At 41.7% G+C, this 25,766-nt stretch overlaps 1 protein-coding gene across 3 annotated transcripts in view; it reads right to left on the bottom strand.

Annotated features, from left to right (window-relative positions):
* Positions 1–2,024: 2,024 nt before the first annotated feature.
* The window catches only part of EIPR1 (EARP complex and GARP complex interacting protein 1), a 53,940-nt gene continuing 30,198 nt past the window's right edge, over positions 2,025–25,766 (bottom strand). The window contains exons 5-10 of one of the 3 annotated variants that reach the window (XM_068153368.1): positions 21,233–21,332; positions 17,013–17,149; positions 14,321–14,488; positions 12,966–13,133; positions 12,853–12,876; positions 2,025–5,300 (exon numbers count right to left, since the gene is read on the bottom strand). In XM_068153368.1, coding sequence (XP_068009469.1) covers positions 5,126–5,300; positions 12,853–12,876; positions 12,966–13,133; positions 14,321–14,488; positions 17,013–17,149; positions 21,233–21,332 — 772 coding nt within the window. In that variant the 3' untranslated portion in view covers positions 2,025–5,125. Of the gene's footprint in view, positions 5,301–10,031; positions 10,114–12,852; positions 12,877–12,965; positions 13,134–14,320; positions 14,489–17,012; positions 17,150–21,232; positions 21,333–25,766 lie in introns of all 3 variants that reach the window. The other 2 variants (XM_068153370.1, XM_068153369.1) reach the window with 2 other exon arrangements.

Genomic DNA, 25,766 nt, shown 5'->3' with positions numbered 1-25,766 from the left:
TGTTTTCCAAACTCATCTTCCCCTGATCCTGTCTTTTTCAATTCACTTTTCACTCAGTATTTGTCAGTCTTCCTTTTTCTTCTCCTTTGTCTTTTTCTCCTAATTTGTGTGTCATTTTCTTACCACTCCACTAGCTTCTCACTGACCAAAGCAGCAGGTGAGATGGTCAGGAGCAACGTGCAAAGTGTTGTGGAGATCATCCATGCCTTCACAGCTGTATGGGAAAGCCAAGCTTCTCTGGAATTTGCTTTGCATTTTAGGCACTTCACTTCACTTGCTGTTCCAGATATCACAGGCTCTCTTCAGCCTCAGAACAGCATTTATACAATAGGGAACACAAAGTTTGAAACACTTCTTATCCCCCAGAAAAAAAACCCAAACCAACACAAACCAAAACCAACCAAACAAAAAAACCCCACCACTCTTGACGTCCTCTGGGAATCCAAATGGCAGCTCCACAGCTCTACCAACGCGTATTCAAACACAAATCTTAACAGTCATTACTTACTTTGCACTGCTTCAGTTATGCCAAAAGGAGTAGCTACCTCTTGGGGTCAGATGATACTGTTGAACACTATCTTAAACAGGATGTAGGATTTCAGTCTTACATTACTGCAAGAGATACCAACCTGTAGGACTTAGGAATTCCAAATGAAGAGGCAAATACAACAACCATGCTGCTGCTGTTGTCATTTGGAAACCGCAATGGGCAGGCAGCCTCACTCTCTGCAAAGCACTCTATTCAACTGGTTTCAGTCTTAAGCACAATCCAGATCACAAGGCTTCTTGTTTCTTATTTTTGTGATTCTATACTAGGCACATGCATTAAGTGGGTGTCAAACAAAAGCTGTTCAGCACCAAAGCTGGAATAAAACAGGTTTGCAAATGGCAGCCTTGTCGGCGTCACGTCTTCAAGGAACACCACAATTTGCTTTGTCAAATTCAAGAGCGATTAAAGCTTCTTACCTGGATGCAATCTGGGGGGTGGGGAAGTCATTTGAGAGGTTGTTTGTTTGAAAACACAAATGATGTGCTTGCCAGTGCTGATACCTGACTGCATAAACAGTATTCTCCATGAGACAATGGAAACAACCCAGTGCTGGGAGAGTGGTTAGAAGTCGGTATTTGAACTTCCAAAGCGGTGACAGACTCCTTGCTGTACAGAAATGTGCCTGCTTCCATAGTCTCACTGCCCAGGAGTGCTTGCAACAAGATAGTTTCCAGAAATAACACTGGGATTGAGTAAGAAATTTGTCTGAGACAGGAGTGCTTTCTGAAATCCCCCAAAACAACCTGCAAGTACAGTAACAGTTGCTAGAGAGAGAGAGGCAGGAGCGCTGCGCTGTCTCAGCACTAGAAATAAAGCTTTAGAGAAGAAGTTAAAAATAGTAACTCCTATTTTCTATCTTCACTGGCAAATAGCACATGTCCAGGGAGGTAAGGAAAGAATGGACAGGCACACAGGGATTCACTACCAGTGCTCTTTGTAGTGTGCAGCAATTCATGGTTCTAAAGGATTTTCTAAGCCAGGGATGCTGCCTTTACATTTAGCTGCCTTTCATGAATCCATTGGTCAAGAACTGGTTCAGCTACTTTCAAGTCATGTAAACTTTAACATTAATGAGATTTTGTTTCTTTTGTGGGGGGAGGGGGTATGTGTTAAGGAGGAGGGCCATAGCTCCCCTTCATGCCTGTAGAGAGCACCTCATTTCATATGCTTTGAGCTACCACATGCAGGTACCATTTAACAATCTCTAGTTCTGCTTATCAGGAGAGACAGTGAACAATGACTCCCTATTAATCCTCTCCCTCTGCCACTTGTGATTTTATGGACTTTTATCATTCCCTCTCAACCATCTGCCTTTCAGTCTATTTAGTTACCCTCACACAGGTGTTGCATGCTATTCATCATTTCTGTCACTCTCCTCTAAAACTGTTCCTAGTTCTACTGCATTGGGTTTGAGATGGAAGAAAGCAGAGCTACAGCCATTTTCAAGAGCTCACACAGCAGAGACTTACAAATGCATTGTTGAATGGATTTACACTGCTTTATTTTCTCCTCTGTTTGAATTGCAGTAATTCCCAACACATCAAAAAATTTTCACCTCTATTAAGTTGAAGCTTTTAAAGATCCAGGAAACTCTTAAGACACTGCTTTCAAGTAATAGCCATATGTTGGTCCCCAGGAGTCAAGACAGACAACTCTTTTACCCCAGATCCACGGCTTCACATTTCCTGCCCGGAATTTCAGCTCCTGTTTTATCACCCAGCCACTCTGAACCAAGGCCCTTCCGCAATTCTTCAGTCATCTTTACTACTCTAAGAGTATCTGCAGAACTTTGACATGCCTCTGTGCAGCCCTTTACCCAAAAAATGAAGCCCAGGCACAGATTTTTGTAGACTTCATTGGCAATTTCTTTTTGCCATGAAACGTGAATCCTGCTTCCTATTTATCTTTGAATCAGTTATTTAACCATCTTTGAACCTTTCCTCTTATCCTACAGCAGCTTGCTTTCTCTAACAGCCTGGGATGAAATCTTGTCAAAAGCTTTCCCTTTCTGAAGGTCATTTCCATATTGCTGCCAGTGCTGCACCTGTAGCTCAGATCCCGATTCAGAGAGAGCAGACAATGATTAAACACTGACCCTTTCCTGCTCTCTTGATTCTACTCTAACGTGTTCCATTGAAATTTGACCTGCTCCTCCCTCCCTTTCCATTGTTCATCCCCTATATTCTTCCCCATGGAATGATACACACACTTGACAAAGCTAAAACAAAACAAAGTATTTCATGTTATTGTTCAGAGAGCTTTCCAGCCTGTGTACATTTACACTCTTAAAATACAGCCACTTAAAAATCAGTCTGAAATGTGTCCCAAATTTATTCCACTAAAAATCAAGCCAAATCCCACATACCTTTACATAACTCCCTGTTACCTTCACAGTGTGAGCCAGGGGCACTAGCAGACAGCAATGCTTCATTGGACTTTTATTGCTCTTGTGAAGAATGTTTTAAAGTTTTTAAACTGCAGGGTTTGTTGTTGGTTTCTGGCTTGGGGGGGTGAGAGGGTAGGGTGTTGTACCCAGACTGAAAGCCACACAGGTAAAAGTGCTGTACACAAGGTTGTGTGAGGCAGGTTTTGGTCTCCTCTGCCCAGTGACAAGCGACAGGACAAGAGGTGCTGAGGGACATGGTTTGGCACCAGCATTAGCAGAGTTACAGAAGGGTTGGACTTGATGATCTTAGAGGTCTTTTTCAACCAAAATGATGATATGACTCTTGAGCTGCAGCCCAACGAAGAGCTCTGATATTCAGACAACTGAGGCACTACTGATTTGGAAATGCAATCTTTTTTTTCACAGGTGCCAGGTGAATAGCTGATGCCTAATTACACACTGAGACAATCTGAAACAGCACAGGTTTAAAATCTCAGCGCAGAAAATCAGCCCAAGCGGATCCCCGATGAAGCATGGAGCAGACAGGCACCATCACCACCCAAACACATGCAATAGGGCAGATGATTTAATTAGGGGACTTCAATCCCATGAATTCTTCCCAACAAGCTCTTTAAGAAAGCCAGAAGCAGAATGCAGCTTTCATCTTCCCTGGATGTTTTGGGTTATAGCACTCAGCCACGCTCTCACAGAAACAGCTGCGTGCACAACAAATCACTTCTGGCCATGTTTCGATCTGCAAGTGGGTGAGGACAAGGAGAGGTGAGCAGCAGGCTGTCCCTCAACATTAACACTCATGGTTGCCATAGCAACAGGAGGAATCACAGGAAGAGCCTGGTATTGATCTTTCCATCCCAAGTTCATTGCTGTTTCTTCAGCGTGGCCTTACACAATGTCACCACAACCAACACTGCCACACAAACCCTGGCTCTGAAGTTAATGGGAAGTAAGAATGTTGAAAAGGCAACTGGAAATAATGAATGCTGAGGTTTGTCTGACTGCACAAAGAACAAGCAGGAAAGTTCTCTTCAAGCTGTGCAAGGGGAAGGAGGGATGTCAGCACACACAGGCATGTTCCACCATGCCCTCCACCTAACAGTTCAAGTCTCCTATAGGGCAGCATCTGCCTGGTCTCAGCATTTGTCAACAAGACAGCTACCAACACCTAGGCCTGGTATGGCTGGATACAGCGCAGGGGAGCAGGGATACAGCGCAGGATATTTTGTGCTTAGCTGAAAGCCTGCTACATCATTGCAGCACGCTGCAGAATGGCACAGAGCCAAAAGGCTAAGAGAGACTACTTCCAAAAATTAAAGAGCTTTTTCAGGTTAACAATGGCATAGCTCCAGAGTCCCTCAAAATATACTACAGCACAGCTGAATTCTAAATGTGGGAGAACACACTACATGAGTATATATGCCACCTCAGTAAAAACTAATACTGTTTTCAGTAACAACACAGAGCTCAAAATTGCATTTAATTTGTAAATTACAGGACAGAAGTTTGTTGAAATTACCATAATGCTTAAATGGAAAATAACATTTGGAGCATTTCACCTTCACAATCAACATTTCTTCTTAAGATATGCAAAATGGGAGAAAAAGGCTTTAAAAACATTAGACTGAATGAAGAAAGCCTATTAAGCCCATGTATTTATGAACACTAAAGCATGGCCAGAGTGTTAGCAGGATGTGGCCCCAGCTACTTGCTGAAGGCTGCTTCTATCAGAAAGATAAAATATTATCCTTGTAAACAAGCAGACAACTCCTGCTACATGCACCCTACATTGTCCCAGATTTGGATCAGCATAACATCTCTGTAAGCCACTACATTTGCATAAATCTGGAGTAGTAAGAGTATGGCAAGTACTCAACAGACCCAGAAAACTTTATAATACAAAAAGTGATTAGTCCTTTACCCAAAAAAAAACCCAATCACCTAATTCACATAGCTTCAGAAAATGCACCAGAGTTTTCCAAGGCAAATGTGAATGAAATTATCTACATTAGTACAGACATTAAGAACAAAATGTTAACATTTATACTTCACAACACATAGAACCTGAAAGAAAGAAAAAAAACCAAACCAAAGCAACCCAAACCCCACCACAACTCTGGAAGAAATACCAAATGTGTACATCAAGGTAATAGCTTCATCACAATCTAAATCAATTACAACAGTATGTGATATTTAAGAGCTCTGGGAACCCTGTTAATAACAAGTCTTCCGTCATAACTTAAAGAGGCAAAAAGCCATGGATCTGCTGAGGACCATTCAACTGCATAAACACTGTCTTCATGCTCTTCATAAGTTGCTATTACACTGTCCTGAAGGGGCTCTTTAATCCTAAAATTGAAAACAGACACACAAAACAAGAAAAAAGTAAGGGATCTGTGAACACACTTGATTTAGAAGGCAGTATTTAAGTGTTACTAACATCTAGATATGCAAACTCCCATTTAAAGCATACAGTGCAGTAGTAGCCTCAAAGGAAATATTCAATACCAGATGTCTGCAGGTACCCAAGTGTCAGATCACGCAGCAGAGTCAAGTCAGTACTAAAAAACCCATATGCAAGGACAAAGTGTCTCTCATTCCCAACCTCAGTGCATTTCAGTCTCTCTGAACCTAAACTAAGCATCTCTCTCAAGCAAACCACAGAGTATGGTCTAAATGCACTTAAACACATTTTTACTCTCACTATGCTCTACTCCCTCCTTGGCCCTGTTGTCATTAATGTCTTAACATATAGTCTTATCAGAGAGGTGGAGATAGCCAAGAAGTTGCAGTTCTGAAATCAGAGTCTTTCTGGTGTTGCTATCCCAGAGCCATTCTCTGCAGGGTAATGGAAGGGAGATGGAAGCACAACTCTGAACACTTTATCTCCTATTTCTAGTTGCAGCACTGGATTCTCGACCTACTGTTGCACACTTCACCTGCCACTGCAACACCCGAGCTCCTGGTCACCTACATCATCACAGACAAAGATTCTCTTTTGAATTGCAAATACTTAAAAACAGATTCAGGCAATTCTCTGGAATTCAAACCACCCAAGAATCATTGATTCTGCTCTGCCCTGCTGCCCTCCACTCACAGAGGCAATCTTTCCTCTCACAGCAACACCACAGCACATTATTCTGTAGCTACAGGGTAGGTGAATTTTCAGAGGATGACCTTAGAGCTCCCTCACCCACAGAGAATCACCTCTGACCAACAGGAATCAGTCAGCCTTTCAGAAACATCCCCCTGCCTCCCAGAAACAGCCTTGCATTACAGCTGCAATCCTCCCAAGGCAAAGCAAAGCCAAAGAGCCTTGTGAATGCTACTCAACCATTTAAACAGATGTGGCTACAAAAATGAGGTGTTTGCTGTGGCTGTGTATGCCCTGAACTGCTGCACTCTGAAAGCACAAAGAAGGGGGGGCTGGAAAGGACCTCTGGAGATCATCTAGTCCACCCCACTGCTAAGCAGGGTCACCCAGAGCAGGTTGCACAGGGTCCTGTCCTGGTGGGGCTTGAAACTCTCCAGAGAAGGAGCCTCCCCCACCTCTCTGGGCAGCCTGCTCCAGTGCTCAGGCACCCAAAAGGGAAGGAAATTTTCCCTTATGCTCAAGTGAAACATCCTGTGCTCTGGTCTGTGCCCACTGCCCCTTGTTCTATTGCTAGTCACTACTGGCTTCAGTTGGAAGGGATTATAAAGCTCACCTAGTTCTAACCCCCCTGCAATGGGCTGGAACACCTCCCACTAGACCAGGTTGCTCAAAGCCTCATCAAGCCTGTTCTTAAACATTTCCAGGGAGGGGCATCTCATGGGCAACCTGCTGCAGTGTCTTACTGCCCTCAGAGTAAAGAATTTCTTTCTAATGTCTAACCTAACAGTGCAAATAAAATTCAATTGAATTTGAGAAAGAAACCAAAATCAGTCTGACACTACAGAATAGCTTAAGGTGTTTAGTTTCAGGGACTTTCATCATTTCCTTACACTACCTTTAAGGTCAACCAGAAGGGGGAAAAAGAAAAAGTCACAGTACAACCACCACACAGCCTCTGGTTAATGGCAAAGAGCAGGCTTGTTTTGCACTCCTCCTGCATATGTACTCCGACACAAACCACCTAGCAGCAGCGAGCTAATAAACACACACACAGACACTTCATCTCCTCCAATGTGCTCTTCTAACTTCCTGCTAACTGACATGCCTGGTTAAGCGAAAGTTGGTCACGTCCCCAGGCGGCAATGTGCTCCACACAGTGCTCACCCACTTACCCACAACTCCATTATTCTGAAGGTTTCAGATGTCTCTCTGGAGAATCAGGGCAGTAATGCACAGTACACATGGCTGTCAGGGGACACGACCGACTTTCAGTTAACCAGGAGCCTCGGTTAACCAAAGGTTGGGCAAACAAGGACAAATACATTCCAGCTTACACGGTGTTCTGTATGCGCCGAGTCCTTTCGGTGTTCCATTTAAATAACACAGCTCATCTAATTTAATTTACAGAAGTCATAGGGGACTGAGCATTCAGGAAAGAAGCCTGCAGATGAACTTCTGTTTGGCATTTCCATTTGGAAGTACAATTTTTAACTGTCTTTTATTATTGTCTATTATTGTCTAGACACTAAATCTCTTCTCTCGTGAGAAAGAAATCCTGCGCCAGAAGAAGGAAGCATGTTATTCAACAGACAAAGGACAGGGACCTGACAGACAGGGTCCAGAGGAGGGCCACAACAATTATCAGAGGGTTGGAGCACCTCTCCTAGGAAGACAGGCTAACAGACCTGGGGTTTGTTCAGCCTGGAGAAAGCTCCAGGGAGACCTTATAGCTGCCTCCCAGTACCTGAAGGGCACCTATGGGAAAGCCGGGTAGGGAGTGTTTAGAAGGGCATGTAGCACTAGGACAAGGGGCAATGGTTTTAAACTAGAGAAGGGCAGATTTAGATTGGATATTAGGAAGAAGTTCTTCACTATGAGAGTGGTGGAAGACCACACCAGGTTGCCCAAGGAGGTGGTGGAGGCCCTATCCTTGCAGGCACTCAAGGTCAGGCTTCACAGGGCTCTTAGCAACCTGATCCAGTTGGGGATGTCCCTGCAGGCTGTAGGGAGGCTGGACTGGAAGACCTCCTGAAGGTTCTTTCAACCCAGTGCATTCTATGATTCCATGTGGTTCTTCAGGCCACAAGAACTCAGCTTTTGGTGGGGTTTTGTTTTAAATAGCACAGATCTATGACAGTATTTTGTACAGACTACTTGTGCATAAGAATGGCATAGCTTTCAGACAAGTACTGAGCATCTGAGGAAGTCTTTATGGCAGTGATGACTTCGTGTAGAAGAGCTAGATACTGTACCAGATAATCAAGATGGAAAACCATAATTTCACCACAATCTGCATCTCAGGAACAATACAGAAAATCTTAAAGCAACTGTTCACAAGCATCCTTTACAAGCACAATGAATGAAAACAGATTAGCCTTTAAATTATGTCATGGATAATGAGACCAGGATTCTGCTGGTGGAACAAAGAACAGCATTTGCTTCGTGTGTGTGAAAGACTATTCAAAGTCATTTTAAAAGAGCAGACAGAATAAGGTTGGTTATGATGGGGTCTTTTTGGTGACAAGGGGAACCTCTTGGAGAGTTGTCTGCATTTTGGCTCTGGGTGTGATTGTTCTGGCAATCCAAGAGCAGGCTGAGGATACCATTTATGGATCTACACGAACCGAAGACACTCAGAATTGTTCTGTTTGAGTCTCACAACAAACTCTTTGCTCAGGGAAACTTTGCACGTTTTTATCTCTGCAAGAATCAGCTCAGACTCTCCTGAATTCCCAGCTATTAAACATAACATGGCTAATGTGAGAAGTTACAGACTTAGCAGCTGTGACACTAACATTTACTTAAGCAAGGCAACAAATACCTTTACAAAAAGCCCCCAGCATGCATATATTGATCAACAGAGGCTACGGTGAAAGTATTTCAGTCACAGCAGAGAGTGGAAAGTCTATTTATCTTAAGATGGTTTTATCTATTTAGATATTTTAATCATCCTTCTGTTTTTATCAATTGTTACAATTTCTCCTTCATACACCACAAGTAACCAGAGTCTAACACATCACAGCACTGAGGAGCATGTTTTTCCCAATACCCTACTCTTGATGCATCGCTGCTTACAAGACTGCTGCTAGACTTTTATGTGCATTGTTCTTATCTCAGAAGCTCTCCACTTCATAGTTAGCAATGCCCGATGGCAACGTCCAGGTTATTTGTTGCCCTAAGTTAGATGCATAACACCAGACACAGATGTGGAAAGCATTCATAGTGGCCTGGACACTGCAACAGTCAGCAGATCTTTGGCAGGTTTTAGAAGGGAGGAATGTTCAGAACCTTAAAAATTTCAGCAGCTAGGAAGTTCAGAAAGAGGAAGAGCTCCTGTGCAGGGGGGAATATGAAATAAGCTTTCTGTGCTACTTCAATATGCTTAATTCAGGTTGCTGCCAAAACACAGAGGCTTCCATTTTCACATAAAAAGTAGAAGCTCAGAGGTGTAGAAATGTAGTTGCTGTTCTACAGACAGTTCAGTGTAGGTGCTTGGCCTACTGATCCCTTGATAGAGCAGTCTGACCAAACTATATTTGACAAGCATACTTAGTTACCACTCGTGAAGTTCAGCATGCTATTTTCTTCCTAGTCTGAAACTTCCCTGCCTCTTAAAAAGTTCCTTTCGTTTCTCCTTTTCCTGGCCAGTCTAACATACCCTTTTCCATCCTTTTCTACGCTCTTGCCTTGCATCAACTAACACAGCACCTAACTCTTGTATCATCAAGAACTCACAGTAAGAAATGTCTAATCTCTACCTACATTCTACATAACTTGAAGACTTGTGCCACAGAGAGCTGAAACTGGACTGCTTTCCCTTTGTAGTCTTATTCACGTTGCACAAGTCTACAAGCTTCTCCTCTGGAAGGAGAAGGGCTTTCATTTTGCTAGATAACTTTGAGGTTAATTGTGTTACAGACTTGAGAGAGAAGCCTGTTAAGCCCCGGATAATTGTTTTCATGTAGAGAGCTGTTATTTCCAATTACCTCTCATGCTAACAACCACTTAGGTTTGCAGTGCTTGCAGTTCTGTTTTGTCACCACAACATTCAGGAAAACGTTTTTCAGACTTGCAAAAAAAAATAAAAATTATTAATTCCTTATCAGTGTCAAAATTAAATCCTCTTTAATCTACAAATTGCTATGAAATAGATGTGATTCAGCAAAGCAGCAGCTTGTACTGCAGCATCCACAATGAATCATGAGAAGCATGCAACTGGATTCCAGGACAGGTCCCATGGATGTCCTTTCCCTTTCACTGAAGGAGAAAAGTTAGTGACTGCTAAGGTTTTGTTTCTGGTAGGATTAGACAACACACTGCTTCCTTTTTGACTTGGGACATACCCAAGCAAAAACCAGAAAATTCACACCACCCCTTGCCCCAAACACTCTGCCAAAGCATACAACGAAACCTTGGGTTTTACAGAAGAGACAGCACCCACAGAATGCTGTGGGTTCCTCAAAGAGGTCTCCAGGAAGAAAAGGGGTACTAAATATTTGGCACCAGTGATTGACTAAGAAGTATTCCCAACAGGTGTTACCCCCTGCTTCAGTGGTGCATTCAGAACTAAACAGACATTCATCTGAAAACAATTTAAGGCTGGTGTGCACCTTGCAAACAACATTCTACCTCAAAGTGTATCTCAGAGGAAAAGGGAAGGGAAAACAAAAGCCAACCAACTTTCACAGTACTAAGCAAATGTTACAAAAGCCAGTGTGCTCTCCCAGTTTTACAGAGGACAGATGAGCAGCTGCAAAGCATGTATTTAGCAAGCAAATGCAGTGTTGATACTCTTGTAACCTCTGGGAACAGGTAAGGGCTCTACATCGTTACTATACAAGTCCTTCATGATGTGGTTTGCATGCATTACATTTGTTGTATTGGTTTGCACAGTCTTGGCTTCAAAATTTCCTATTCCAGAAACAATCACTTGTGTTTTAATTAAGCAATTTGCATAGCTTACAGCCAACAGAAATTCAGAGCTCCAGATAACAACATTTGTTAAGAACACTATTTACTTGCCATGTTATTTACATTAATATATTCCCACCATATATGTAAAAAAGAAGTGTCTTTCTCCCTTGCATTTCTCCTCCATTCAGAACAGAATAAAAGAATCAAAGGTAAGGAGCCAAAAGACTTAAGTTTCAAATGCTGTGGGTCAGTTATTTTCTAGAATGCAAGTACCTACCATTGATGGGAGCAATTTTCTAGGTGCTGAATCCAACACACTTTGATTTTCCAGGCACACACAGCCCCTATTGCTTCTAGAAGCATCTTGTACACTTAGAATTAACATTTCTGTATATGGGACAGGTTCCTCATAAGATGTTAAAAAAGGGTTTCAAAGTCCTTTCTGTGAAGCCAAACCACCTGGAGTAAAACTACATCTTTATTAACAAAATAAAGGTGTGAGAGCAACCTTGAAGATGCAATTAGAGATGTAAGCTTAACTTCATTCACCTAAAACGTAACGGAGTTTTAACTGAAAGAGCTGAGTGATTGGATTTTTTGGTGCAAGTTCTTGTCCCTCATCTGACCACTCTTCATTTAAAAACAAACTTGAAGTTCAGAAAGAAATCTGCCTGTTTCATGGAAGATAGCTTTGTGGCTTAAAAAAAATAAATAAGAGAAGTAACAAACCAACTGCTCAATGCAGAGGTGCAGACCCTGGAGAGTCACAGCAGCAAGGCACAGAGAATCACAGACTAAAGCCTGCAGGTCTCAAAGTATTTCACATGTTTCAGAATCATTATCTTCACTCTGTAATGGAAGACTTTGCTAAAGATAGGTGGATGTTGGTCTCTTCTCCCAGGCAGCCAGCACCAGAACAAGAGGACACAGTCTCAGGCTGCACCAGGGGAGGTTTAGGCTGGAGGTTAGGAGGAAGTTCTATACAGAGAGAGTGATTGCCCATTGGAATGGGCTGCCTGGGGAGGTGGTGGAGTCACCATCACTGGAAGTGTTCAGGAGGAGACTTGATGGGGTGCTTGGTGCCATGGGTTAGTTGTTTAGGTGGGTTGGATTAGTTGATGGGTTGGACACGATGATCTTGAAGGTCTCTTCCAACCTGGTTTATTCTATTCTATTCTAAAGATGACCATATAAGCTGGTCACAAAATCAGAAAGCCTCAGCCCACACCAGATCTATAGGATTCTCTATATGCATGTACACATTTATATATTCATAAAGGAGTACACAGATTAAAACAACAATGAAAAAGTTGAAAGCAGATGAAAATGGAGGGGAAAACAGATTATTTTAGCATCTAAGTTAACTCTTACCTGAAAACCCTACCTGCCTCCAAAATTAAATGCAAAATGGTTCTTTGCACACTCAAGAGGATGATGTTTACAAGGACTTGTAACATCATGCACTGTCCTCTGCCAAGAGTGTTAAGAACACATTTCTGGTTTGCTTGAATTAGGTCTGATGAGCTGCTGGTTTCTACAGCAGTCACCATTATTGTAAGAGAAATTTACAACAAAAACATAAATGCATTTCTGCTTCTTTTCTCTTGGTGAGCAGCAGCTCACCATTAGACTGGTAATGCCTGCCAAAGGTTAGAACACATACAGAGGAAAAGGAAAAAGCAGACTGTCAGCTCTCACTTAGCCCACAGAGGTGCATGTGCTTGACTTCATCCAGAGCTCCCCTTAAGTGACTTCACTGATCCAGTGAATTTCAGGACTGATCTTCAGCATCACCATCCCCTTCCTTGCAGTGACCACACAGTGACTGTGCCAATTGGCTTTAAAGAGTGTACTGCACCCAAGATTGATTAAAGTAGAATTAGAACTACTTACCTGATAGGCCTGTATACAAAAATCCTAGTCAGCAAAACAATAGCAAGTTAACCATTTACAAGGAAGAAAGCCCAAACTATAAGCATCCAGATAAAACTCAGGAAACATCATACTTCTCTTCTTGATGCTGGTCCTCTTGGTCACTTAGTTCATCATCATCTACCATATGTCCAAAGGGTTCAGAAGAAATGGATACCATATTAGACAGGATAACTCTGCTATCACTGCTTCCTGTGAGGATCAGCTGATCATGAGAATGATTGTACCTGACATTCCAGACCCTAAAAACGAGAGCAGAAAGAACAAGAAACTGTTCTTGGAAGGTAGTGCAGCAAATGTTGTGGGTTTGTAAAAAGACAGTGCTAAAAATTGATCTTTGACTGAAATGTTTTAAGTACACACAGAAGTGACATGCCTCATTCCAGAGATTGTTTTTTGCCACCTTCATCTGACTTTTAAGCTTCCACACCATCTGTTTTCTATGAAGTGTCCTTAAAACTCAACAAATAAGGTTCTTTAGAAAAATCCCAAGAACAAAACACACCATTCAGGGGCACCACTCCTTGAGGGTACACACCAATTCATTGCTTAGTATGTCACAGAAAGATTTAAGTTCTAATTATAAACAAATTTCCCCAAAGCAAGATGTGGGTTAGAAGTAACCTGTTAAACAAAACCTCACAACATGCTTAGGGAGAAGTTTAAAATAGACACTAAAATAAAAGGAGGATTATATTGCTCTTCAATTTTCCCATTTTACACATCAAGTTAATACCAAATGTCTTATGGTTCATGTTTTATTCTTCTTCTTTTAATCTTCTGGGGGGGAGGAAAAGGATAAATGCTTCTTAATTCACATCTCAAAGTAGCTTCAGGGTCCAGATTTATCTCACAAGAATTACTCCAGCCCAAATTTATAAAACATGAACTGTTCCATTTTTTCTTAAACACTGAAGCCTCCCAACATCAGGCAAGATTGTCTGCTTGCTCCAGACACAGGCCAGAGCAGTAGAGAGAAGCCCAAGATACTGTCTGAGACAATGCAATGATTCATTTGCATATTCTGGTGTAAGGATACCGAGGAGCAGGAAAAGACCAGAGCTGAAGTACTGACCACTTCCATCAGTGGAGAACAGAATGATAGACGACACCTCCTTCTCTGCACATCAAGCTCAAGTTGGGAGGGCACAATTTGTTTCCCAGCCAGCCCCTACAAGCCAAGTATTGCTCTCAAAGGTGCACCTTATCTCCCAACAATGTTAAGAGTTTCTTGCCAGTTAGACTAACAGTCTAAACTGCTCATTCACAACCACACAAGGACCACGTTAAAACATTTCCTCCGGGCCGGGTGGGACAGTTCACAACAGCACAAACATAGTTCACATTCTTCCCCAACAGTAAAATAATTAGCTGCATGAATTACAGAAGCCATCCACCCCCAAAGCAGTATGCAGGTAATTTGTTCTACCAGTGGGAATGCTCCTCTAGTGTCTTCACTGGCTCCGTGACATTTCTTGTGTCCCAGAATTTCACCTTGCAGTCATCTCCACAGCTAGCCAGGTAGTACTGTTTATTGGGATTGAAGTCTAGGTCTCGTACCAGCTGCCCATGTGCATTTTCTATGCAATAGATCTGTCTGTAAAACACATTACAAACATTAAATGGTCTGTAAAGAGCTAACTGCACTCCACTGACAGGAATCTGTTTCCCTGGAAACTTGCATAATCCCCATAGCACCCACAGTCCTACAGCTCCCATTGCTAATGCACAGTTTAGGGAAATCCCAGCTGTCATCCACAGGGACTTGGAGAGATCTCCCAGCTTGCTCTGACACTTTGCTCGTTTCTAGTTTGCATTAGGGTCATCTGGAGCTAGAAGGAATTAGGCATTTCAGATGACTCTAGCACAGCTCTCTGACAACCGTTAGGAAACCTTTGCTACAAAGCCACAACATTTCCAGGTATTTCCTAAATAGTTAAGCTAACTCTGCATCTGTGACAGCTAGTTCTCCCTTAAGGAAAAATTGGGATGCAAGGGATGCAGGAGATATGAGCACTTTTGATTATTGCTCTGTTTTGAACTTACCTGGCATCTAGTCATTTACCAGTGTCCCTCAGAGCACTCAGCCATGCACACACTGGACCACCTCTGGAAACATTGGCAGTTCAAGACACGTTCCGTCACCCTGTCTTGGAGTTTCCCTTTGTTTCCACTATTGAGTTACCAGTTCTCAAAGCCTCTCATCTACCAAAGTTCTGCTTAGATTTGACTCCTACAGTCTTCACCAGAACTTGTCAACACCCCATGTTCTTTTTTAGTTCTCTCAAATGAAAAATACTTCTCTTCATAGAACAGGCTGACCAAAACTTGTGGAGTACACATGATTTCCTGTCCAGCCCAGGTAGATAAGTCTTTTGCTGTTGACACCTCCTGACACAAAGCAACATAGCTCCATAAGGAGAGATTCAAAGCTTATTAAGACTATACAAAACCCTATCCTGAAAGCTATGGTAGTCACATGGGACAGGATATTAATCAGATATCCAGCATCCAAACCCTTCTCAGGAGAGTGCTGCTAGCAGCAATAAAATGCCTTTTTCCTCCTTTATTGCACCTGTCACCCCTCATGGAGATGTGTGTAAGAACTGCAAAAGAAACACCACTGTATATTCCCACTGTATATTCAGTGGTGCTCACCAGAAGACCCTTCATCCCAACTCTTTCATAAAAGTTACTGCAAGTATTCATGTAATGCAAGACAGAGATGCTTTTTCTAGTGAGACAGGCCATGAGGCAGACTTTACCATATCTAGAATCACAGAATCATTTCAATTGGAAAAGACCTTTAAGACTGCCAAGCCCAACCACTACCAAATCTGGGACTAAAAGATGTCTCTCAGCACCACATTTCTACATCTTTTCAAATACTGCCAGGGACAGGCATCCAACCCTCTCCCTGGGAAGCCTGCTGCAGTCTTTGATAGCACTACTATATTTAACATTTTCTGCTTTGAAACACAGGCTTAATCTTAAGGTGTGCATGATAGATGTTTAAAAAAGGATGATTACAACAACATCACAAAAATCAGCCTGAAAAAAACCTCTCTCCTTTGACCTTTCTTTCCTGTCTTGAAAAAGATGAAGCTGGATTTCTGTACATCCTTTCACAAGGCAAACCCCAAGACTTTCAAAGCTGATCAGAAGTGTACACAGGGTGACTTTTAATTATTATGCATTTATTTTTAGCTTTTGTTTCTTAAATCAAATAAACCATCTTGTCAAAAACACACAAGGCTGGCAAACAGGGATTTATTGCTAGATTCCCAAACTGGCAGAAGCCATAGAGCCAAATTTAAAGTCATCCCCCTTTAAGGCCACAAAAATTATTACAAGACATCAGTCTTCTCGGTTTAGTGATAAATTACCATGTGTTAAGGGGATAAAGTGTATCTTAAAAAAGCTTGCACAGGTTTTAGTAGTCATGGCAACAGATGTGCACAACATCACTCCCTTGCTTATCAAAATCACAAGTGAGCAGAGGAGAAAACACCTTATTAGGTATATTCAAAGCTTTAATTGATGGGGCTCTGGTTTTGATAGATTCGGTGGGTTCATCTCGCTGGCATGCTGCAACATTTATATAGTCCAACATGCTTCTTGGTGAAATCAAGAGTGATGAGTGAACTTAACCTGTGAATTACCTTCAGAGATTGAAGCTACCTTTAAATAGCATGTTGAGAAGACAGGTCATAGCATAGTCAGGACTGTTGTTAAATCAATTTCAGAGTGAATTACAGAACATCTTCACCGGGGTAATGTTTATGCACTGAACAAATCATCCTGAGGGTAGTACATAGTACAGTAAAACTCAATATTGGAGCTGGACTTGAACTTAGACATCCTTTCCCTCCAAGACACTTCCATGATTCTGTAACATCCAAGTCAGAACTGACACCAAGGCAGGTGAAAGGACAGAAAGAACTCTAATAAATTGCAAACACATCAGCTATGCAAGCCAAATCATTCCTTCTGTGAGGGATAGCTTTGCCTCATTTCTAATCTTAACATTAATTAAAACAAAGTAAATCTGTTAGTAGTGAAAAGTCTCTCTCCAAAGGAGATTCTCTTTCTTAGAGAGCAAGATTGTAATTGCTCATTACCTCATGCTTCGTGTATCCCATCCTCGAACAGTGGTATCATTGGCTGTTGCAATCTGTGTACAATTGTGGTGTGGACTCCATCTTCCAGAAGTAAATTTTAATTGTCCTTTCCCTTCCAAGGCTGCAGAACTAGAGAGCTGAAATAATGAAACAAAGCTCAGTATGTTTCTAAATGCTAACACTGGAAGAAAAACAGTTCCACTGAAGACAAAAAAACCTTGCACAATAGCCTACTGCTCCACACGTAACAGACTACCCAAACCCTAGGATACAAAACAGGAAAGCAATTAAAAAGCTAGAGGTGATTTTGTAAGTCAGAGCACTTTTTAGAAAGCAACTTCTGCAACACATTCAGAAGTATTAGAAGTAGTAGCCTGAAAGAGTGTAGGATTATTTGTTGAAGCAGTAGATAGACAGTATGGGCACACTGCAGAAAGCTGTAGGTGCCTCAAGCAGACAAATAAACACAAAAATATTCATGAAATTACATGCACAAGACTTTCTCCATGTCAAAATGCCAAATTCTGTCTGTAGGAACAGAACTATAGTGTCAAGGATAAATGTGTATCAGTGCATGGTCCCCAGGCCTATGCCACCATATACATGCCTACTAAAATAGCAGTGGGTAGCAGATCACAAATCTACAACCTGTGAGAATTAACAGTTCCAAAGCCAGGTTTGCATGAAGGACTCTTCCAACCTGGTTTACTATTATTGTCATTGAGCCACCAGTTCTGCAGCACCACTGTTAATACAGAGAAAGTACAACGTAATTGACTTTCCCTTGAAGTTGTGTAGCAAGAAATCCTGCAATTCCACCTAAAGGTGGGGGGAAATGAAGCTGCAGATGCTGAAAATTACTTCTAATTCCTTACTGAAACTCATTGTTTAATATCTAATGGGAGAGGGAGAAATAAAAATCAGAATAGCTGTATTTTACTTACAAATATAATTTATACAAAGGTGAAGTAGCCAGGCAGACAGGATGAAAAAGACTACAACGTACACACTGGTTAAGTGAACTTGAACTGACACAAACAGAGAAATACACTGGCAATACAAGATTGCTTAAGCCTGCTAGCACATGCTACCACTCTCCAGTTCTGTATTTTGCTAACTTTTGCCTATTAGCTCCACCAAGATCATACTTATTCAGCACTCCTATTAACAGTCTAGCAATTACAACTCTTCCATCACTAGAGGCTATGCCACCTAAGATGTGTTGCCTTCCAAAAGTGTTTCAGGGTTATTTTTTTTTCCCCCTCTAAAAGGTAGAATTCCCAGCACACAAGTTCATAAGTTGTTCATAAATTAACAAATGATGCAACACTGTGCTCAAACTCCAGCATGGTTCCTTCTCAACTACAAACACTGTGTGAAAGGATTTCTACAACTTCCAGGTTATTAATACAAAGAGAAACACTGCACAGGGAAGTGGACACAGGATTAAAACAAAATAAACAAAACCACCCCAAACCACCAAACAACACTGCTTTATTTGGACACATTAGAGATTCCAGGTACAAGAGAAGATGCATCCTGTACTATTTCTTCACACAATATTGGGGGAGGCGAGAGACAAATTCTGTGGATGTCAGATTGGCAAATTTATCCTTCCCTCCCTCGATGTGTTGCACTCCTCTGCCATTCTAAGTATCCTGCCTTTTATGCAAGGAAGAGTTGTAGTGACCTGGTGACATCTAATCTGAACTCTGCATACAGAAACTGTCATAATTTCAGCAGAATCTACCCACACCTCATGAATTGGTTGGTCTTCTCTTGGGTTCAGGTAATGATTATAACAATTATAAACAGCAAAGAATGGGCAATTTAATTGCAAAAGGTACCGATGCAGTGAGCATAAGATCGGTTTCAGCCAAGAAGGTAATGTCTTCAAAACAACAACAAAAGAAGTTATCAAAAGGACAGCAGAAGTTTGCCTTATTGCAGATACAGGCAAATATCCCTGTATTAAATACTGTAAGGAAGAAATAAAGCTAGCAAAACCTCCTGCAATGAGGAAAATAAATCAATAAAAGAACAAAACAATGCAACAAGAAAACAGCAACAAAACCAAATAAAATGAAAATCATTTTAAAGAACAAAACAGAAGAGAGCAGAAATCAATCATTAGTGTCATTAGTATCATTCAAATTTGCTTTACCTATGGAATAGAATAAACCAGGTTGGAAGAGACCTTCAAGATCATCGCAGCCAACCCATCAACCAATCCAGCCCACCTAAACAACTAACCCATGGCACCAAGCACCCCATCAAGTCTCCTCCTGAACACCTCCAATGATGGTGACTCCAAATTATGGTTAGTATGTATTTCTGTGGACATGCTGACCTGATAGAATCAACCCAACAATCAATTTATCACAATGAAGCTGTGAAAATATCAGGAACTTTAAAGTTCTTCAGGCTAATTCTAACCAGACAATGTGACTGGCAGCTCCCAGGCTGAGAGGAGATGCCCCAAATACAGGACCAAAGTTCTGTTCAGTGCAGGCAAGGAGATCCCAATTCTAGCAACAGAAGGCAAAGAAAGTGGAAACCATATTTACATTCCCAAATGTAGTATGGAAATGAGGAGGTTAGTTTTGAGCAAACAAATAGTAAAAGGAAGATGTAACATGCAATATTTTAGTAATTAAATCCCAAGAACAATAAAATGGGGGGGGGGGAAGAAAAATACTGGCATTCATGACAAGATTCCCACACATCATTCTAGAGACTGGTAACACCCTAGGCAGCATCCCAAAGAAACCCACATTTCAGAGACATGAGGAGAAACTTGAGATAGTTATAAGAAAGTGGTTGTGATAGTGAAAAAAACAAAACTAACTAACAGTCAAAATAACTTCAGCAAGAGAGGACAGAGCTGCCCAAAGACAGAAAGGAGAAGAAAGGGAAAGTGCTAAGGAGTCTAGCAGCACTTCAAAGAGACATGACAAGCTCTAGCATGGAAGCAACACCACCCCCAGAAGTAGTTTTTCATGAGGGTTACAAAAAAGCATACCCAAAACCATCTGTGTGTTACGCAGGCCCTAGAAAAGTAGTAATGACTAACAGGGGAGTAATGCAAAGCCAGTAGACATAGTACCACAGACAAGCTCCTAGAGACTTGCCTTCAGAAACCCTCATCAATTTCATGAGAATTAATGACACTTTGAAGAGGGTTTGGAAGGTAACATAACACTGATTTGAGTTCCAGGTGGAAACAGAAAGAGTGAAGGAACCCAAAGAGCTTAATTATGAACACAAAGGATTACACCATATTACCTTACACTGATACTAGACAAAGCCTAGCAAAACAGTAACTCAAGACTTCATCTATCTGGACAGTCATATGGCACAGCAGAGAAGCTGATGGACACAACATCTTGACTCTTTACACCAAGTGAGAATTGAAAAACGTGATTCTGTAGCATCCAAGAAAAGAAACTAAGCCTGAACAAGTGGAGCTGAGGAGTTCATTCCAGAGGCATCAACAGGTCAAGTGAATAATAATGTCCTTGACGTGATCAATTTGCATTTCTAGGGACAGACACTGACCTAAGTGGCTCTCTACAGGGCAATGAAAGTGCTCCAAACACAACCTATGTAATGACATAAAAAAACTGCTTTTTCAAGTTCCTGTAAGGGGCAGCAAAATCAAACAGGAATCTGTCACTAGTTCCTTTTCACTTGTGTTCCTGACGAGAAGGTTTTAGCTACAGCTGAAGCCATCTGAACAGACAACACAGTACTAAATCAAATTAATACTGAGAACTCAAAGCCATGCATAACAAACAGAAATGTATACTGTGCTTACACATGCAACAGTTGTAAGTTACATAGAGGGCTGCATAGTGTTAACCAACACGACTCAATAGCCTATTATCTGAATTCAACAGCCCTTGGCACTGCCCATCACCAATTCTTCCCTGGACCACATTTATCAGATTAGCATTATTTTAGGCTCTTCACTGTGAAACCAGTAGGAAGGGGCAAGTCTGGAAAAAGGAAAATACCAACCATGAGCAACACAAACAAAATACTCCATTTGAGCACTCGGATTCAAGAAAACTGGTGGAGAATTCGTTTTCCCCACCCACACTGAAGACAAGAAGATACTTTTTAAGGAGCAGTTAAAAGACTGACACATTCTGTGCTAGTGAATGCTGCTGTGTGTACCATATTCAAGTATGGCACGACTTGTTAGAGGAATGACTTACCACAGCTTTGTCTGAACTCTCCTGCAAATCCCACAATAGTATGTTATTATCAGCCAGCGAAATCATCTTTTTTCCATCTCCCATTGGCTCCCACATAACACTGTGAAACAGAACATGAAAAAACAGAACAGAATCTAACATTAAAACCAGTCAGAATTTCCACTGCCAAGCCATTCAAACTCTGCAGATCTAATCTACTGAAACACTGAATCTTGAATACTGTTACGCCTTGAGTACAGCCTTCAGTTCTGAGCCCCTCATTACAAGAAGAGCAATGAAGCTAGTGAAGAGGTCTAGAGAAAAGGTCTTGTGAGGAGCATCTGAGGAAACTTGGATTGTTTAGCCTGCAGAAAAGGAGGCTGAGGGAGACCTGGCTCTCTACAACTCCCGGGGGAGAGGCTGGAGGCAGGTGGGTGTTGGTTCCAAGTAACAAGTGATAGGACAAGAAGAAATGGCATCAAGTTGTGCCAGTGGAGGTGTGGACTGGATGTGAAAAGACACTTGTTGCCTAAAAGGATTCTCAAAATCTGTAACAGGCTTCCTAGGGAGGTGCTTGAATCCCTGTGCCTGGAAGTGTTTCAAAGGCAGAGATGCATTGATGAGGGCCTCGATGTAGCACCAGAGTTAGCAGGGTTACACAGTTGCTAGACTCAGTGTTAAAGGCCTTCCATCAAAACACGATTCCAAGTGGTATCCTTTATGGCTTCCTTCAGCTGAAATCCATTCCGTATTTTCACATGCAAAAGATGCCCTTAGCTAGCAACTTAGCCATTTTAACACACTCTACATGATCATTACTGCATCTCAGATGTTGTTCTCATTCTCAGTGAAAACATATGAAGAAGTACCTCTTGAGGTTTGTCAAAAGTCCATCACTAGACACAATTTTAACTTTGTTTAGCTTTTAGCATGAATCAGTTGAGCATCTGGATTGAAGAGATGAAAGAAGGCTGCATGAGTAGATGCAGACTTGGGCAAGTGGGGCCAACATTAGGCAGCAAATAGCTTCCTTCTTAACTTGGTGCTGCACACTATGCACCCTCCTATTTTATTCCAAAATTTGCATTACTTCTACCTTCCTAAGACAGTGAGTATGACCTGGGTGGCCTCAGATCTAAGCCAAATCACTCCATGTAATCCTGTGGTATAAAACTCTAAAAATACTAACACAAAGTAGATGAAAGAGCTGGAGCTCTAACTAAAATGGTATGCTAGCTGATTCCCCACCCACTGAAGTTTTCCTCGTGTCAACACAGCAGATCAAAGAACGAACCAGTTTCTGCATGTCTTCTTCTGGAACCACGACCTGCATCTCTATCATGTTGTCAATGCATGGAAATTGACTGCTAGTGGAAGTTCATTTGTAATGAGCTTTCATCTATTAGGACAAAAATCACTTAATTTAGTGCATGAAGCTGCCATCAGGTTTATAAATGTGTTTCAGCGAGGACATGTAACTATAACGATTCCATGATTGCCTTCAATTGGACTGCGCTGTCTGTAGCGTTGCTAATCTTATTTTCAAAAGGGTTTCTTGTTAAAGTTGTGTGGCACAACTTGGGAGGGAAAAAACAACACCACCACCCCCCAACAAAAACCACCACAAAACCCCCACCACAACACCAAAACTTAGAAGCCACTACAAATCAGTACTGATAAAAACGATGAAGCCTTTTCAACTGCACTTCATTTTGCCCAGAAAATGAGAAGTAACCAACAGGCTTCAGCAGGAGTGGTTCACAATTTCATGTAGTTCTGCTGCACAGATACATCAATTACATCTTTCAAAGAGATTAGAACATTTTATGAACACACATAACAGGGTTAAAATAGAAAAAGGCACTATAACCTGCAGGCAATCAAAGCCAACCTTTCAAAAGTCAGGCTTCCCAGAATGACTTTAACAGACCTCAGGATCATCACACAACTGAAGGGGTATTTAAGGAATCTTCGGTTTGATTCTGATCACATTTATTGTAAGTCCACTTTTCCTACATGTTTCTGAAAGTACAGCTAGCATTTGGTGTTGATAAGTGTAGGTATTTTAATTACATTAAGATACTGATATTAGATAGGATAGTAGATTTTTTTTAAGGTATAGACAAATCCAGTTTGACCAATTAACCCTTTAAGAGTTACTCCAGCCAGAGACCAATAACCTCTATACTTGTTGATGTATTTGCTGTACAAGCTAGACTGGAAGCACTTCCTTTGATGTTTTCAAAAGTAGGAAGAAATTTCGCATCTTTGAATGTCACTGAGCTTCAGGGTAAAGAATTCTTATAGTGGAATATACTGTGCTAATTAGAGCCAATTATAACCCAGCTGACATACCTTGGAATGAACAAGTCTCTCCATACTCACTCTGTCCTTGTGAGATGCTTCTATTTACCTTGTCTTTTATCAAAGCTCATTGTCTTATGGGTGTGGTTGGAGTGATCATTCAGATTTTATAGGCTAAGTGAAGGTTATCCAAACCACTTTGTGTAACACATTCAGCTGCATTCTGCAGTCATGGGATGGGGGAATGTGGGGGGAGGGGGGCAGGGAATACTGCTGAGTGAAAAGAAAAAGCAGCTTATCAAGACAAGATAGACATTTTAGAAATATTTAAGTTTTCCTTGAGAACAGCTTTCAGACACAGCAGAGCTGGGGACAATCCTTAAAAGAGGAAATCAGCTCCACAAGGCAATGCTATTTTCCTGAGTGTGCCAACAGTTGCCAATGCTTCCAGTTTGCAGAAAACTGCCAAATTCACAGCTGACACTCAGAAACTGAGTGCTGACTTCATAGCTGCTCTGCAGATCATCTACAAACAGCAGAAGAGCAATTACATTTGTTGCCTTTTACCCTGTTCTGTTATCCTCTGACTTCCAATGCTTCAAATTAGCTACTAGGTTTGGGAGAGAATTTTAAATTTAAAACCAACTCTACAAAGAATGTTATCCTAGTAAAGAAAAAAGAGAACTTAAAATACTCACTCAAATGCACACATGAAAGGAGTCTATTATCTGTGGTTTATGCTGAAAAGATAGTTAACACCATCACTTATTAACATACTGAGCTTTCACAAATGAACAATTCAAAGTTCTCCATTATAGACTGAAGAAGAATAAAGCAACATGCAAAGGCTTTCATTGATGTGAACTGCAGTCAGCCACAATGTGTTGGACAAAGAAAGCATTAACTACTGCTTAACCATAATTATTGAAGTGACAACCATTGATTTCTATAAGTAGAAACACTGTGCTTGACTGAAAATGTTCATGCATGGCAGAATGGCAAATACACCCAAACATTCGGTAGCTGGGCAGAAACCCTGCAGCCTCAGTGCAGCCCATCAGAGAAGTGTGTGTTCCATGGGCTCAAAACCCTGCCCTCTCTGCAGTACAGGGATTTGAATTTCAGGGCAACTCTGCTAATTAGGTGATTAAGACACTAATCCAAAAGGAAATAAAAGACTGAGGACAAGCCACAATTCTTACTGTTTACACAAGTGCTCTGTGGAGTGGCCACATTCCTGAACAAAAACAGCTCTGGATATTTTGGAGTGTGTTGAAGACCATCCTGCAAGAAGCACACATAACTTCTTGTCAGCCACTAAGGTGCATTTTTGTGTCCAGCTGCTAAACCAGTAACCACAGCTTTGTGAAAGACTCTGAAAGTGAAAGTGAAGTTATTTGAGGTGCTTCTCTAGGTAAGAGGCTTCTGAGAAGAGTGAGAAATAGAACAGAATAAACCAGGTTGGAAGAGACCTTCAAGATCATGGCGTCCAACCTATCACCCAACACCACCCAACCAACTAAACCATGCAACCAAGCACCCCATCAAGTCTCCTCCTGAACATCTCCAGTGATGGTGACTCCCCCACCTCCCTGGGCAGCACATTCCAATAGGCAATCACTCTCTCTCTGTAAAATTTCCTCCTGACCTCCAGCCTGAACCTCCCCTGGCGCAGCAGGTCTCATAGATAAGGCTTTAAAATAGATTTGAAGGGGGAAGGGGCTGAAACCAGTCCCCCCAGGCAGGAGTCTGGGGGTGATAAGCTAGAGCCAGAGGTGAAACCAGCAGCCCAGCTGCAGTGCATGTACACTAATGCACAAAGCATGGGCAACAAACAAGAGGAGCTGGAAGCCTTGCTGCAGCAGGAAAGTTGTGATGTAGTTGCCATCACAGAGACATGGTGGGACGACTCACATGACTGGAGCCCTGCAATTGACGGCTACAGGCTCTTCAGGAGAGACAGGCAAGGAAGAAGGGGTGGAGGGGTGGCCCAGTACATCAGTTAAATATTATTTTGGACAAGAGCCCTATGGACAGCAGGGTTTTACTCTGACTCTTAAATTACTATTACATCCAGAAAAATAAGACTGCTGCATAAAGGAATACAAACATAACCCAACCAGGAAGCAACACACCAAAAACACTTGCCTCTGAAATGGTTTTAGTTTTGTTTTCCTTAAATTCTACTGCTACAATGTTGGCAACCTCCTAAAATCATACTGGGGAAAAAAATGAAAATAAAAATAAAAGG

The sequence above is a fragment of the Melanerpes formicivorus genome, unplaced genomic scaffold (genome assembly GCF_026170545.1).
Source record: "Melanerpes formicivorus ecotype bairdi unplaced genomic scaffold, bMelFor1.0.p_v2 SCAF_25, whole genome shotgun sequence".
NCBI lineage: Eukaryota > Metazoa > Chordata > Aves > Piciformes > Picidae > Melanerpes > Melanerpes formicivorus.
This window is presented reverse-complemented; position numbering and strand designations above follow the sequence as displayed.